At 37.3% G+C, this 16,703-nt stretch overlaps 2 protein-coding genes across 2 annotated transcripts in view; both read right to left on the bottom strand.

The window, feature by feature from the left end:
- Positions 1 to 3,118: 3,118 nt before the first annotated feature.
- On the bottom strand, positions 3,119 to 6,485 carry LOC111489925. The gene is made up of 4 exons (XM_023138329.1): positions 6,221 to 6,485; positions 4,301 to 4,797; positions 4,115 to 4,204; positions 3,119 to 3,291 (listed from the first exon to the last, which is right to left on the bottom strand). The coding sequence occupies exons 1-4, from the start codon at positions 6,483 to 6,485 to the stop codon at positions 3,223 to 3,225; spliced, it is 921 nt and encodes a 306-aa protein (XP_022994097.1). The 3' UTR covers positions 3,119 to 3,222.
- Positions 6,486 to 13,420: 6,935 nt separating this feature from the next.
- LOC111490216 (tropinone reductase-like 3) overlaps positions 13,421 to 16,703 on the bottom strand; it is a 4,107-nt gene continuing 824 nt past the window's right edge. The window contains exons 2-6 of the mRNA XM_023138752.1: positions 15,490 to 15,606; positions 14,419 to 14,553; positions 14,007 to 14,132; positions 13,829 to 13,930; positions 13,421 to 13,733 (exon numbers count right to left, since the gene is read on the bottom strand). Of these exons, the coding sequence (XP_022994520.1) occupies positions 13,584 to 13,733; positions 13,829 to 13,930; positions 14,007 to 14,132; positions 14,419 to 14,553; positions 15,490 to 15,606 (630 nt within the window). The 3' untranslated portion in view covers positions 13,421 to 13,583. The remainder of the gene's footprint in view (positions 13,734 to 13,828; positions 13,931 to 14,006; positions 14,133 to 14,418; positions 14,554 to 15,489; positions 15,607 to 16,703) is intronic.

Below are 16,703 nucleotides of genomic sequence, written 5' to 3'. Positions count from 1 at the left end.
TTGGGAGTGGTATGTCTTTGTGAAAAAGATGGAGAGAGAGTTTAAATAGAGAAGATGGAGCAAAAATAGGAATTCATGTGGAACACTAAATAGTGAATTGAAACTTGTACTATTAATTTTTTTTTTTTTTTTTAATTTATCCTTAAAAAACGTAGACTTTATTTTTTTAAAGTAAATATTAAAACATTTCAAATTCATTTATATATATATATATATATATATATATTAAAATGTAATAATATAATAATAAAAAAATATTAATAAAAATAATGTGAGTAACCCTATATTTTTATAATTCAAATAATCGAAAACTTCATTACTTTTCCAAAGTTCTAAATGTCATACTCTTATTGGTTCATAATGTCAATTTTACCGTCACATCATCACGTTGGGTATTTGTTTTGAACTAAAACTTGTACGTTTTAACTCTAATTTGAGTGATTGAAAAAAGCCTTGAAATCGTTATTCCCAACCTTATATTGTGAAAAATTCAAAATACTTATAATTGTTAATAATTAAGTGTAGGTTTGATATCATCAAAATATCATCTAATTAATTAATTTGAAATTAAGGGCCAAAAAGCTAACACATACTGTCATGAAAGAGGAGTATCCGTAATGCATAAGGTCCCAATATTCTTCCATTTTTGTTATCATTTAATACAACCTCACTAGCGTCTTCCTTCATATCATATCATTTTGTTATATCATTTCTCATATCGCTTATCATATCATTTATCATATCTTTCACACGTGTGCTGGAGTTGTATTTCATACTAGTTTCTTGTTTTGCATGTCAATCAAATCATATGATTCATATTACACACATATGTGATATCATAACATTTCCATGCTTCTAAGCATAACAATTCTTATCATCCATATATCATATATCATAACAGTCACATAACATATCTTGAGCATGCCTTCAACCTATCATATCTTAACATATCATAATATATATATATATAATTCCCATATCATATAATAATCATATCATTTCGTACACAATTCATACATATCAAATATATGACACGTGCAATACCACGAAGCACGTGTCAACACAGAACATTAAGTTCTAACCATACCTATAGTAAGACCACTTACTTAGTTGACCTAGGCCGAAGCACTACAACCCATTGACGTTAGCTTAACGCTACTTTTTGAATTTTAATTCTGCCTAAGGAGTCTAAAAATCATAAATTAAAATCCCATTGTGGGAATTGGCTCACCTAGTTTTGCATAAAATAATTTAAACCTCCTCCTAATAGTTTAACTATCTAACTTAATATTGCATAAAATAATTTAATCTTATTTAAACCTACTCTTGACCGCTAAGCCTAATTTTGCAAAAAATAATTTAATCTTCTTTAAACCTACTCCTAATAATTTAACTAGCAAAGCCTAATTTTACATAAAATAATTTAATCTTACTCGTAACCGTTTAAACGAGCTAAGCCTAATTATGCATAAATACTTTAAACTTGACTCCAAAAATTTAAAATAGCTAAAAGATACTCGTACTAATCTTAAATGCTTTCGAATAATTGAAACTAGGATGAAAGGCTCCAAGTGTGTTAGACCCAAGCCGAATAAGCCAAAATGTCAATCTTGAATTGTAAGAAAGTGTATTCTTTGACTGGTTTTGAACAGTCTAAGTGTGATGCTAAAATGAAGTGAGGGATCTCCCTTTTATGGTGGAGGCCAACCCCCCACTTCTCAACTTTAAAAAATGTGGAGTTAAAATTTTTGGGTTATTATATTTATGGTTCTACAAACTAGACACCATAAAGACTCTGTCAAAGAAGATTTGAAGTAATTCGGATACCGAAAGCTTGAGAACGAAGGTCTCGAACATCAACGACGAGGTAAGTAGCCATCTTGAACTTTTCTTAAGAAATAATAGAAGAAATCACTTGGATTTCAATATATACCCTAAGTCATATATGAATTAAGGGAATATTAAAAAAAATATAAAAAACAAAGAGTTAAGGCCTTAAACCGATTGATTTGCTCGAAATTTAAGTAACACCAAAATAACCTACTAAATGAAGTTTGTTTGCCCATGAAATTTTAATACTTAACATATTATGATATGTTAAGAATATATATGGAATTTGGTGCTCATTGGACAAGGTTAAGTGTGTAAAATGACCATAATGCCCTTAACGTAACCTAACTTCGATTTGAAAGCTATTGGAACACGTTTAGAGGTTAAACCAAGAATTAGGGAGTAAAATGACCAAAACACCCCTAGGACCTTTTAAGGTATTTCAAGGTCTAAACACCCTCCAAATGTCTTACTACTTTTTTTAAGGTGGGTTTGTAAGGAAATAAAGATATATTCAAGACTTCAAGTTGATCAGAACAAGTTTGGAACTTAGGGTCTAAGTAACACTTACCCAACGCTCGAACTCTTCTAGAAATTGTCTAGAGAACTCATTATGACTTCATGACATTTTGAATGGCTCATGCATATTACTAAATTATGTAGAGCTTAAGAATGCATGATATGACTTATACTTCCACAAATTATGAACCTTAGATATTATAAAATGTTTAAGATTGAGAACCGAAGAAAATACTACATGCTCTACAACTACCTAGGTAAGCAGAATGTTAGGTACCACTCAAGAATAAGGGACTAAGGTCCTCAAACTCATACCCATGAAACTCCTAAGACCTTCCACGGTACAACGTGTTCATGACTCAGATTACATCGTTTGAAACATAAGAAGTCTTGGACATTGGTTTTCAAATTGTATCACAGGGAATTCATGAAGCTCTGGATGTGGGTTCATACTAAGTTGCTTCAAACGCATGAAGTCATAGACGTAGGTTCGAATTGTGTCGCTTGGAACATATGAAGCCTTGACACAGGTTGTCAGATTCATGACTAGTACCATAAATTGTAACGACCCTAAATTTTACCTATTTAATCTTAGGTCATTACTATACCTTGAAATGCGGAATATACATTAAATGGGCCTTGTTCATAAATGCGACTTACACTCACCTTTTATTACCTCGTGAAAGAGAAGTTGATTACAAGGGAAAGAAAGGAAAAGAACATTATTGAAATAAAGGAAAAGGAGAAAAACCGAAATGAACGTCTTATACTATCCTAAGGTTTATTATGCAAATACAATTCAACCTATACTAACCTATACTAATGATGCAAACCGAATTCAACCTAGACTATGAAATGAAAAAAACAACTACCCTATGCATGTGCCATGGTCCCGGGGTGTACGATGCTGCCATCGATGTCACATGGGTGCCTTGCCCTTATCTGAAAAAGTAAAGTAGCACGAGGCTTGAGTATTTCTAGAATACTAGGTAAGTGACCCCCTATCAAGGTTATGCAACAATTACATGCAATGAAATGATGGGACCTATCTTTCGTTTCATTTCGTTTGGTTTCGTTTCCCTACGGTGCTGTCCTAACGAGTAATTGTGGACGTGTACCATATACTCTACACACAGCCCATACGTGCGACTATGGGCTCACCAGCTACTTCGCACACCTCTGGGCTACTTTCCTTATCCAATGGGCATACTCTGGGAGCCCCTTATGCCGGGACCCCTTAAAACTAGTAACCGTCACGGCAGCGCTATGCAAAGCATAACGATTGTTGTCCTGCCATTGGATGTACGAGTCCGTACCCTCGTGATGGTATAGGGGTATCCCCCCAGATGCATGAACACACATAATGCATGAGGTCCCCTCCTACTTCTACATTTATCATTAATGAATATAACCCCCCTGTCACGTTCCATGCTTCATGTCATTCTCATTTTCAATTTACATTTTATACATATTCCTATTAGGGTTATGATTCCAGACAGTTTACCATGTTTCATGTCATACAATTCATGCTGATTACATTCAAATATTTCATACAATCATGCCATAATCATTCAGGAACCACATATCGTCACATGCATATCATATCACATTAAACTAAGCAGCATACATAGCATACATTCACGTTCACATGAGTACGTACTTAAGAACATTAAACTAGCATACAATTTAAAGACACGTGCAAATCTACGGGCACGTGCCAACATACAACAAATAACGCGTAACCTACGACGGGTGAGTCACTTACTTGGTATGCCTTAGCCGAAGTACTCCCTAGAATATAATGTAAGCTCCTAGCTCCTCGTGAACGTTCTATGCTTCCGTTGATGATTGGTTCCTATTGGTTCATTCGTCACTTTCGTTAATATTTCACAAACATAATTAATTTCCAACTTGAATTTGTGAAATACGACCTTAAAATGATCTATTTTACCTTAAATAGGGCCGAAACTAAGTTCGGGAGGGTCGGAACGGTGACAAACGGGCTGGAAATAGGTTTCCCGAGCCGAATAAGCCGCCGGAGCCGAGAAGTCGTCGTCAAGGGGAGCCGCGCCGCAAACGTGCCACGTGTCACAATCAGAGGGAGACGCGTGTGTAGGGGTCTCGGGTCGAGGCGCGGGTTATCGGATCGCTCGCGGGTCTCGGGCCGTTCGCGGGAGACAGGCCAGCCCGACTGAAGGATAAATTCAGGTGGGTTGGGCTGGACGTGTCGGCGTTGGACTGGGCTTGCGGGTCTCAGGTCGAGGCTATCGGGTTTGGCCGTAACTGGGCTTACGCGTTTTGGGCTGAAGCGACTAGGCCGCAGGAATCGTCGGGTACTGGGCTGACCTAAGGTGATTGGGTTCGGTTCGGGTTTCGGGATCTGGACCTCGGGTCGGACCTCGTCTTCTTCACCCGGTTGCCTATGCGTTTTTCCGATGACTTTTCTCTCTCCTCGTTAACGTCATTTCGACGTCCTTTTTCCCTCCTTTTTCCTCCGTTCCTGAGTCTCTTCTTCCCCCTAAGTCCATTTTTGGTATAGATCTGGTTTGTAAAGGCCTCACACTCCCGGATCTGAAGAAGTTCGGAAATCCGACGTTCCGTCTCCCCTGCCGACGGTGTTCAATGTATAGGATTCGTCTAAATCTACCCCTGATGTGTGTAAAAGGTTCTGGGATTACTTTTGTTGTGTAAAATGGAGGTTTTGAAGTCGATTTCGTATGGTTTGGCCTCGCCGGAGTTTCGTCAGATTTTTCGGTTCCTCTTCGTTTTTCTCTATTTTTTGTTCTTTGCAGGTCGTTTCCGGGTGGCTGAAGGTCGGGGTCGAGTTCTGTGGCATCCCAGCCTTCGGCCGCCCTTTGTGGGTCATGTGCGAGTGAAAACTTCGGCGTTCGCCGGAGTTTTCGATTCTGCCGACCACCCTTTTTTGTTTTTTTGTTTTTTTTTTTTTTTATCCAATTTGTTACATTACCTACCCATAAAAAGAACTTTCGTCCTTGAAAGTCTGAAACTCGTGGATCAACTCAGGATATTTTTCTTTTAATTCCTCCTCTCGAACCCACGTAGCTTCCTCGATTTTAATCAATTTCTCCTAATAACTTAAATCTTCCTCGATTTAGAGAGGTTTATAGTCTATTACGTGCGTAGGGTGTGCTATATATTTCCTTAACATGGACACATGAAATACATTGTGTACGCTTGAAGGTGGTAAAACTAGTTTGTAAACTACCGAACCTACTCTTTCTAAAATTTTGAACGGTCCAATAAATCGAGGGCTTAGCTTCCCCTTTGGTCTGAATCTTAGAATGCCTTTCATAGGAGTTATTTTTAGGAACATTGAGTCCCCCTCTTCGAACTCTAAATTCCTATGCCTAACGTCGGCGTAGCTCTTTTGCCTACTTTGTGCGGTACGCATCCTTACTCTAATTTTCTGTACCGCCTCGTTGGTGATGCGGACCAGCTCGAGTCCTACAAGTTCTCATACTCCTACTTCGTCCCAGCACAATGGAGATCTACATCGTTTTCCATACAATGCTTCAAAGGGTGCCATCCCGATGGTTGTTTGGAAGCTGTTGTTGTAAGAGAATTTCATTAAGTGCAGTTTAGTGTCCCAACTCCCTGTGAAATCCATAATGCATGCCTGAAGCATGTCTTCCAAGATTTGGTTTAATCGTTCCGTTTGGCCATCTGTTTGTGGGTGAAAGGCGGTGCTAAAGTCGAGGCGGGTATCCATTGCTTTTTGGAGTCCGCGCTAAAAAGGCCGACGTAAAACGCGGGTCCCGATCCGACACAATTGACACCGGTACTCCATGCAACCTCATAATTTCTTTCACATACAGTTGGGCCCAATTGCCTACTGTATATGTTGCCTTACCCGGTAGGAAGTGAGCTGACTTTGTCAGACGATCGACGACCACCCAGATTACCGTATAGCCCTTTAATGTTTTGGGTAGGCCTACTATGAAATCCATGGCAATGTTTTCCCATTTCCATTCCGGTATACTTAGAGGTTGTAGTAGCCCGGCGGTTTTCTGCCTAGGGGCTTTTACTTGTTGGCACACCAGACACTTACTCACGTATTCCGCGATATCCTTTTTCATACTTCGCCACCAGAAGTGTTGTTTCAAGTCTTGATACATCTTTGTTCCACCTGGATGTACCGAGAAGGGTGAGTTGTGTGCCTCAGTTAGGATTTCATTCTTTATTTCTCTTATGGGTGGCACACATAAACGTCCTTGACATAATAATCCGTCATCTATTGACTTAGAAAATCCATTCACTAGGCCTACTTTCAATTGGTCTAGGATTTTTCTTAGGTTTGGATCCCCACTGTTTATGATCCTTTGTCTAAGCGTGAGACGCACTGTCAGTTGGGCTATTTAGGCTGCCACTTCTTCAGTTACTACCGCTATGTCAGCTCGTTCGAAATCAGTTCGCACTCGTGGCTCCCTTGTGATGAGGGCCGACAAGTGTACTACTTTTCGACTCAGTGCATCAGCGATTATGTTTGCTTTTCTAGGGTGGTACTGGATATCTATGTCGTAATCTTTTACCAGCTCTAACCATCTACGTTGCCTCATGTTTAATTCTTTTTGTGTGAACAAGTATTTTAGGCTTTTATGGTCCGTATAGATTTGGGTCTTTTCGCCATACAGGTAGTGTCGCCAAATTTTAACGCGAACACCACCGCTGCCATCTCTAAATCATGTGTAGGATAGTTTTTCTCGTAATCTTTTAGTTGACGTGACGCATAAGCAACAACCTTGCATGTTGCATCAGTACACAACCTAACCCCTTTTTGGATGCATCACTGTAAATCACGTATCCCACAAAACTCTCTGGAACTGTGAGCACTGGGGCGGATACTAGTCTTTGTTTTAGCTCTTGAAAGCTGGCCTCACAAGTATCGTCCCAAATGAAAGGTACACCTTTCTTTGTCAATTAGGTGAGAGGCGTAGCTATTCTAGCGAAGTCCTAGACAAACCTTCGATAGTAACCCGCCAATCCCAAGAAACTTCGTATCTCGGTGACCGTTGTTGGGGGTTTCTACTAAATGACAACTTCTATCTTATTGGGGTCTACGAAAATTCCGTCTTTTGACACTGCGTGCCCCAGAAACGAAATTTTTCATAGCCAAAATTCGCACTTGGAGAATTTGACATACAACTTATTCTCCCTTAGGATAGTTAAAGCTTTGCGAAGGTGCTCTTGGTGTTCTAGGTTCGTTTTTGAGTATATCAAGATGTCATCTATGAACACGATCACAAATGAGTCTAAGCACTCCTTAAATACTCGGTTCATTAATTCCATAAATATCGTTGGGGCATTGGTGAGACCAAAAGACATCACCAAAAGACATCACCACAAACTCGTAGTGGCCATATCTGGTTCGAAAAGCTGTTTTCGGTATGTCTTCATTTTTTATCTTAATTTGATGATATCTTGATCGAAGATCTATTTTAGAAAACATTGTCGCCCCTCGCAATTGGTCAAATAGGTCCTCAATACGGGGTAACGGGTATTTGTTCTTTACCGTCCTCTTGTTTAATTCCCTACAATCAATGCATAAATGCATTGAGCCGTCTTTCTTTTTTGACAACAACACTGGCGCACCCCAAGGGGACACGCTAGGTCGAATGAAGCCTTTATCTAATAGAACTTGCAGTTGTGATTTAAGTTCTTTTAGTTCTGCTGGTGCCATGCGGTACGGGGCCTTAGAGATGGGTCCCGTTCCTAGTTCCAGTTCTATTCCAAAGTCTACCTCTCGCGATGGAGGGATTCTCGGGAGGTCCTCCGGGAAGACATCCATGAATTCGTTTACTATGGATACTGTATCTATTGGTTTTTCCTTTCCTTTTGTGTATACTTTACAGGCTAGAAACGCCCACCCCCTTGTTGTACCAAACGTCTCGCTTTCATCATCGATATTATTTTTGGGATGGTACCTGTGAAGGTCCCTTCAAAATTAAAGGTAAGTCAGTTTGGAGGTGTGAATATCACCTCTTTCTTATGGCAGTCTATGCTAGCAAAGTTTTCGGCTAGCCAGTCTATTTCTAGTATGTCGTCAAAATCCGTCATATCCACTACTTTTAAGTCTACGTGGATGGTTTGTCTAGCCATTACCACTTGTCCGTATTTTACTTTATTTTTCGTAACTAAGTCTACCCTTGCTGGGGTACTGACCGACAATACATGCAATAAGGGTTCTACTACGAATCCTGCTTGTTTAACAAATGGTAAAGAAACAAATGAATGGGTAGAACAAGAATCAAACAATGTTAACACAAAGTGTCCTAGTATAGAAAGCGTACCTGTCACCACGGTACTAGACGTTCCCGCCTCTTTACATGTTGTTGCATATGCCCTGGTCTGTGGGCGGGTTTGTATGGTGGGCTCTCAAATGACTGGTCTTCTAAGGGGTTCCCTTGGATTTTCCGAGCTCCTTATAGGGCAAGTTCTGGCCAAATGACCTGCATGACCACAAATATAACACATACCTGAGCCCGCCAAACATCTCCCTAATGGTGTTAATATAACATATGAGGAAACAATTTGGATTTTAGGCACTTTTAGAACATCAATTATAGTAAATAACTAGCATGTTCATAAGTATTAAAACTTAATAAGTTTGAATACTAATCTTTTGTAGTTCAAATTCCTTTTTCCTCACGAACCGGTTTCGAACTACCACTAGTGTCTTCTCCACTATCCTCCGGCCTTAGAACGGGATTGTGGATCCGGTGAGTGACTAAACTTGGGAGGGATTTTGTATATATGAAGAGAGTGTTTGTGAGAGGTTTTTCTCAAGGTTTTTCACCAAAAAGAGACCTTTCATGTATTATGATCACTCTATTTATAGAGTCATATTTTCATGTTCAGTCATATTTTCATGTTCATGCAAATTTGAGATCACCAAATTTTGACACTCAAAATTCCACTCAAATTTGTGGGGTTTATTTGGCAACCATGCAAGTTTGGTTAAACCAAATTTTGACACCTCAAAATTCCTCTAACATGTATTTTTCCATTAAATGAAGTCAACCTTTTGACTTTCTTCATTTTGATTCAACAATCCGTATGAATTATTAATTTCCAATTAAAGTAATATTAAATGATTAATTAAACTATTTAATTAATATTTAATATTAATTCAAATGTCAATCCCAATTAATTCTGACACATATTTGATTAAGATATTTAAATATCTCATATTCTCTCTTTTTGTTTAATTCGTAAATAAAACAAATATGCGGTTAAATATATCGTATATATGTAGCACATTCTTCCTAATTTGAATTCAAACACTTCGAACTCACTCGTCACACTATTCTATGGTTTAGTCTGATATGAGCTAGCAGAGGGACCTAATGAACCTATAGATCATGGGCTCCAACGATCCAAGATTAACTGGTTAAACTCATTAACCTTGTTAACCAACCTTCGTTAACTATTAGGATATTCCACTATTGCCTTGTAGTTGCACTCAACTCACTATAAATATATTTCTGTCCATTTAATATAACCATGATTAGTAAGTCGATTCTTCACAGGTTGTTCGTAACTAGAGCTGGGTCAATTTACCGTTTTACCCCTGAAGTTACTTCTTGTTTCTTATGTCACACTGATCCTCTAATGAACAATTGATTTGTGGTCCAACTAGTAAACCGAATCTCTCTCAGGCCAATGAGAGGGTGGGGCCTCTTGTTCAAGACCTGGAGTTAGTACTTAAGGGAACTACCTCTCGTCTATCCCTAAAAGTGGGTAGGAGTGAATTCCATCTTGCACCCCACGTCCTCAGCCATTTACCCAGTCTTACCCCTAAAATGAGAGGCTATTGAGTCGGCGAACTTGAGCCACTCTCATCCATACAAATCTAAGGATAATTTCGAATAAACAGGAGTTCATGGTTAGCTCAAGATTAAGATCGAGTTACCTAGGTCATCGAATGAAAAGAAAATCAGTCTCAACAGTAAACGACATTCTAAAGTGAGAGTGATTTTCTTCATGGTCCGATCTTATGCAATACTCATTGCATAGGACGCCCCCACTCACATGTCTCCACATGTACAATTTTAGTGATCACATTGTTTATATCATATACAAAAGTGGGTTGCATCCATAATGTCCCCAGAATAAGGTACTCAGCCTTATCTTTATACTATATATCATTTTGACTATATACTTGAACTTGATCAACTCTTATGTCTCTACATATAGTTCAAGTAATCATACTATAGCCAGAGTGTTCTTAGTTTATTGGATTTAGATTAATGATCGTAAAATTCACTTTATTCAATAACAATCTTTACAGAATAAACAACAATAATAACTTTATTGAAAATAGAATATGTTTTTGTTTACAAACTATGAGTTTTAGAACATAAAACCCAACACTCCCAACATGTTGTTTTCCACAGTCACGGCAGAGTGGCTTCTCCAATGTTAGGTATTGGGCTATTGGGGGTGGAGTAGGTGGCTTATTCTGATATCGAGGTCTTTGGAGCGGTGGTTCGAATTATGTGGTTTCGACCTCAACAGGGTGTTTCCTCCCTGTGACAACCGTTGGCTCCATTTTTTTTCCTCCGGGGGTTCCTCTAGGGCCTTGGCCGTCCTTAGGGCCTCTTCATAGGTTTTTGGGTTAAAAGCCTCCAACATGCGGCGGGTCTTTGGGTTCAATCCCAACACAAATTTTTTCGTTTGTTTCTCTTCAGTGTCAGCTAATGATGGTGCAAACCTTCTTAATCTCATGAATTCCTGATCATACTGATCCACCGTACAATCACCTTGGGTTAAGTGGTTAAACTCTTATTGTTTCTTTATACGGGTTTCCTTTTTCTTTTTTTTTTTTTTTTTTTTTTTTTCTTTTTTTTTATCCAATCCATTACATAAATCCTAGGGGGAGTGTCTTGGAGAACGTAACAAGAATAGAACCAGAACATAGAAAGTAACTAAGCATGAAACAACGATCAAGGACTAGAACATGGATCAAGATCCAAGTTCTGAAGACAAGAACCCAGAACCATACTACTAAGGCCCTTAGATTGGAATCAAGATTGAGACCTCGAATAAATCATGATAAGGACTCCCAAGTTAAGAACAAAACTAAGGGGGTCTAAGTACTTGCTACTAGAACAAGTCAACAAAGAGTGTGGTACTCTAGCATATCATAGACACAATTAAGAGCCTTCAAGTAGACTACTTATTGAGTCTTTGTACTTACTCCATTTTTCCATGTTTTTCAGGTAAATAAGAAACGAGTCAAGGTCGGGAACGAACTTTGGAGCAGATGCCATAGGCAAGCCTCAACCGTCATCCTCAACCCCTCTTGTTTTAAATATTTTGTGTTCGTTTCTTATTTGGTGTTATAACTACTTATGTATGAACTCTATTTTGAAAAAATGTAAATATGTTATACATAATGTTTNAAATTCTCTTTGTTCTTATTTCGCAAAAAAAAAAAAAAAAAAAAAAAAAAAAAAAAAAAAAAAAAAAAAAATCGTCTTTTTACACTATCGAGTCAGCCAAAGTCGAGTGCCTTACACTATAACCCTGTGGATGGATTGCAAACAAGCTAGATATCATATTGTCTTAACAAATTTGATGAGGTAGTACCTCAACCCAAGATACCAGTCATTCACTATTGTGGCTATGCAAACTTACTAAGTATGAGAACAAATAAGTTGCTTCACCATAAGATGAGATCTGCCGTTCAAAAGATTCGCAGTGCTAGAGCCCGATGAACGAGAAATGCTTGAGAAATGTATGACATGTATGAGAAATGCTTGAAACTTTGAGGTCTCCCTAGAAACTTAGATAGGTGTAGAATTAGATCCAAATTTCTAGAGCCTAGAGAAAAAACTCATGGTAACTTACTAGAATAAGCATGCAATGAGAGCGTACAAGTAGGTTGTTTACTCAATATTTTTATACTCACCTCTTTCACCATTTTTTTAGGTATTCATAGGCTACCTGTCAAGTATGGAAGCGTTTGAGAGCTACATGGTCACAAAAGGAGTCATATCAGAGTGTCAGTCCGTCTTTGTATTTTGGGTCTTTTATACTTTGTTTGTAATGTATCCCAAATCCATTACCCATTGGTAATAAACTCGAAACAATATTGGTTTGTAATTAGATTTGGATTTGCTTTTAATGGTAGCTTTAATTATTAAAATTTGATTTAAATTTTACTATATTTTTATATTTTATTTTATTTACTTTCGTCTCGTCTTTCTAGTCATGGATGGAGATTCGAAGTCTCAAAACATAACAGGTATCTTAAACGAGGTTCCACTTGGTAAGGTATTATAATAATACCATATATCTTGCCACGTTAAAATCTTCATATCCTCATATTTTTATTAAAAAAAAGATCCAAAAACTTAATTATAATTTTATCATTTCCATATTTAATTATACGTTAAATATTAAAAGAAAATATGATAAAAGAAAAGGGATAAAAATGGATTATTTTAGGTGGCATATTAAATATTTACAAATTGAATAAAGATATAAAAAATGCTTTATATTTATAGAATTTGCTTGGTTGTAATCATTAATGGATGCCTTCATATTCAAACATTTGGGCTTCATACAAATTCAACCCTAATCTCCTTAAATATTTCATTGATGTCCAACTTAAGTGTAGATTCCTTTTGAGTGTATTTTTCTAAAGCCTTGAGAGAGATTTTTTTATTATTATTATTTAATTTTTTTTAACCCTAATATTTTAGTTGAGTTAGACTTTAATATTTATTTAAAGGTTTCATATCATCCATTAATGAAATAAAATAATACATTTATTAATTATATTATCAAATATTAATAAAAGGAGTATATAGATATTTTAGGACATAATTTGAATTGTGTTATGAAAATTTAAAAAGCAAAATTACACTCAAGAAAAGACTAAAATTATTTAAAAAGTGTAGCATTACCTTCTATTAAATTAAAATATGGATATGTTATTGTAAAACTAATTATATAAAATTAATAATCTTCAAAAATTCAAAAATTTATAAATAGTGTAAGAGTCTAAGCCCACCACTAACAAATATTGTATTTTTCTATCCACATCTTTATAAACTATGTTTTATTCCTCTCTCTAATAGATAGCGTAAACAATGTTTTATGTAACTTCAAAATGTATTTCTGAATAACCAGTGAAGGGATAAAGGCATAAGAGCTTATTGATATTTATTTCTGACAACAAAAACCAGAGGATATAGAAAGGAAAGGAGCTAGAGTCTGGAAGGCATCCCCCCCGCCACCACCAGAGTTTCACCTGTAATGTACGAAGCATCATCCGATGCCAGGAAGGCGGTGGCAGCAGCCATGTCCTCCGTCGTACCGAGCCGATTGAGTAATGTCTTTAACTCAACCTCCTTCTTCTGCATTTGGTTCAAATCAAATACAATTGTAGTAAGTAACAAATTTTGAGAACTGCAAAATCTAAATAAGCCAATCCATTGAAACAGTTACTCACAATGGCCTCATTAGACACAAGGAAATCAGCAAAGTGTGTTGGCACGAAACCGGGTGCGACACAGTTTACACGAGTGTTGGGGGCCATCTCTGCTGCAAGAGCCTGAAGGAAATCTCAATCAAGAAGAATACAAGCATAAAAATAAATAAATTATTCAAAAGTTAAGCCATTGTTTAACCTTAGTCAGTCCAAGAAGAGCTGTTTTTGTCACCCCATACATGGCCAATAAGGCAGAAGGCTGGAACCCTTCAATGGAGGAAATTAGAACAACTGAAGAGCCTTTCTGCAAGTGAGGAGCTACATCCTGTAGCAGAAATGTATGAAATTATTGAGATATGCACAAGTAGTGTGAGATCCAACATGGGTTGGGGAGGAAAACGAAATATTCTTTATAAGGGTGTTGAAACCTCTCCCTAGCAAATGCGTTTTAAAACCTTGAGGAGAAGCCCGAAAGGGAAAGCCGAAAGAGGACAATATCTACCATCTCAAAAACAATCAAAATCGAATACCATCTCAAATCAAAATATTCTTAATTCCAAAAAGCCCTGAATCATGACAAGATTTGGAAAAACTGTGCCTCAGAATAATACCTGCAGAAGGAGGACTGAAGCTTTAACATTTATGTCCCACAGCTTGTCAAGAACAGCTTCTTGAGTTCGCAAAATTGAATCGACTGATGGATTGACAGCTGCATTCGATACAACTACGTCTATTTTTCCATATTTCTGTAAGCAAACCAACGAAATTTAATTAACCTCAAACTAATTACTGAAATATGCAATGGAAAAAGATAAAACAGAAAGAATATGTACAAGTAACGACTTAAGCCCACCGCTAGTAGATATTGTCTTCGTTGGGTTTTTCTCCCCAGGTTTTTAAAACGCGTTTGGGGGAGGTTTCTACACCCTTATAAAAAATGTTTCGTTCTCCTCCCCAACCGATCTGAGATCTCACAATTCACCCTCCTTCAGGGTCCAGCGTCCTCACTGACACTCGTTCCCTTCTCCAATCGATGTGGGACCCCCCAATCCACCCCCTTGGATGCCCAGCGTCCTTGCTGGCATATCGCCTCGTGTCCACCCACCTTTGGGGCTCAGCCTCCTCGCTAACACATCGCCCGGTGTCTGGCTCTAGTACTATTTTGTAACGACCCGAGCCCACTGCTAGCAGATATTGTCCTCTTTGAATTTCTCCCCTCAAGGTTTTTAAAACTTGTCTGGTAGAGAGGAGTTTCCACACCATTATAAAGAATGTTTCGTTTTCCTCTCCAACCGACGTGGGATCTCATATAGGTAATTGTTGTAAATGCAATCTGATCAGCATGCACTATAACATATATGATACACCATCTATATCTGCTGAAAGCAGCGAGTTGGATATACTGTAGCAGAAGTATATCATTGGGCTCTGAGCATGATGTGATTTCTTCCTTAATTATCCACAAAAATATAATAAAAGATAGAGAAAACCTGGCTACGTTTTTCAGTTGATGAGTATGGAATTTGTTTATCTTCAGAGACAAAAACATACGCACATTAAGCTTGAATCTTTAAATAACATAATGATTTTGAACATAATGTAAAATAATCATCTATTATAACCACTTTCAGTTTTCACTAGATTCAGGAGAACTTAGAAAGCAAGCATTGAATTAATCTTACCTGGATAGTCTTTTCCACCAGATTCTTCCTTTGCTGTGCATTTGATACATGACAAATAATCCCCAACACTTCAAGTCCTTCAGCTTTGAGTTTTTCAACGGCCTCATCGACGTTTCTCTAGACGACCGTTTGATTTAAGAAGAGTTTATGAAATGCAAATAAAACGTGAAAAGTAAATTCATTCTAGTTAGTAGAGGTAATAGAGTCACACAGGTAATAAATTCATTTAGGCTCCTCTACGCATTGTTTATTGTTTGAACCTTAAGATTGATCATCAACTTTTTGCTCATGTTATGAGTCAAGGAGGAAATCTATGAGAGAAGGAACTTCATTCATAAGCCGAAAATAAATATTTCAAAAGGACTTCAGAAAGATACCAATTATAAGAACGAAGTATAGGGAAAACCAGAAAGGCATTAGGCAAACATGTTATTCATAGATTTCAAACTTTTGTTTTTAAAGTAGAAATCTATAATTGAAAACAACCCAATATATATTCAGCTCTAATTCCTTCATTTATAGTTAAGAAAGGGTGCACTAAAGGCCAACTGGTATATGACTAAGAAAAACGTTTCCACAATATTTATGATACTTTAGTTTGATAACATTCATGATTTAGGCTTGGCCTTAGTTAAGACTATAAAAGTCTATCTCTGCTGTCCAAGTATTCCAATAAAAAAGATCAACTTTACTCTAGAACATATATGTTAACCAAGTTCATAGAAGTGGTAGGTATGTTAGATCATTGTTGAAGTCAATACTTTTGTTTACTTTATCCTCGTTAGTCTGATTAAAGCATATACAATAGTATTGAATCATCTCAAATTTGGCAGCTAAAAGAACTTAAGTCCTGTTTTGATTCTTTAGACTTGATTTGATAACCACTTTGTTTTGTTTTTTTTGTTCTCTGTGCGTGAAAATTATTCTTGTTTTCTTCTTTTTCACCTCCCTTAAAAACACATTTGAATTGTAAGCCAAATTTCAAAATCAAAACCAATTTTTAAAAATTATTATTCAAAAACAGAAAATAAAAAGTAAAATAGTTATTAACACTTATTCCTATAATTATGAGCAAACCAAGAATAATTGTTCTCTATACTTACAATTTTGAACTAAAATAAAGTGTTCTATAATTATGAGCCCCTAGGCGTTGCCCCCCCCCCCCCCCCCCCCCCCCCCCCCCCCCCCCCCCCCCCCCCCCCCCCCCCCCCCCC

This window comes from Cucurbita maxima, unplaced genomic scaffold (assembly GCF_002738345.1).
Source record: "Cucurbita maxima cultivar Rimu unplaced genomic scaffold, Cmax_1.0 Cma_Scf00015, whole genome shotgun sequence".
Lineage (NCBI taxonomy): Eukaryota > Viridiplantae > Streptophyta > Magnoliopsida > Cucurbitales > Cucurbitaceae > Cucurbita > Cucurbita maxima.
This window is presented reverse-complemented; position numbering and strand designations above follow the sequence as displayed.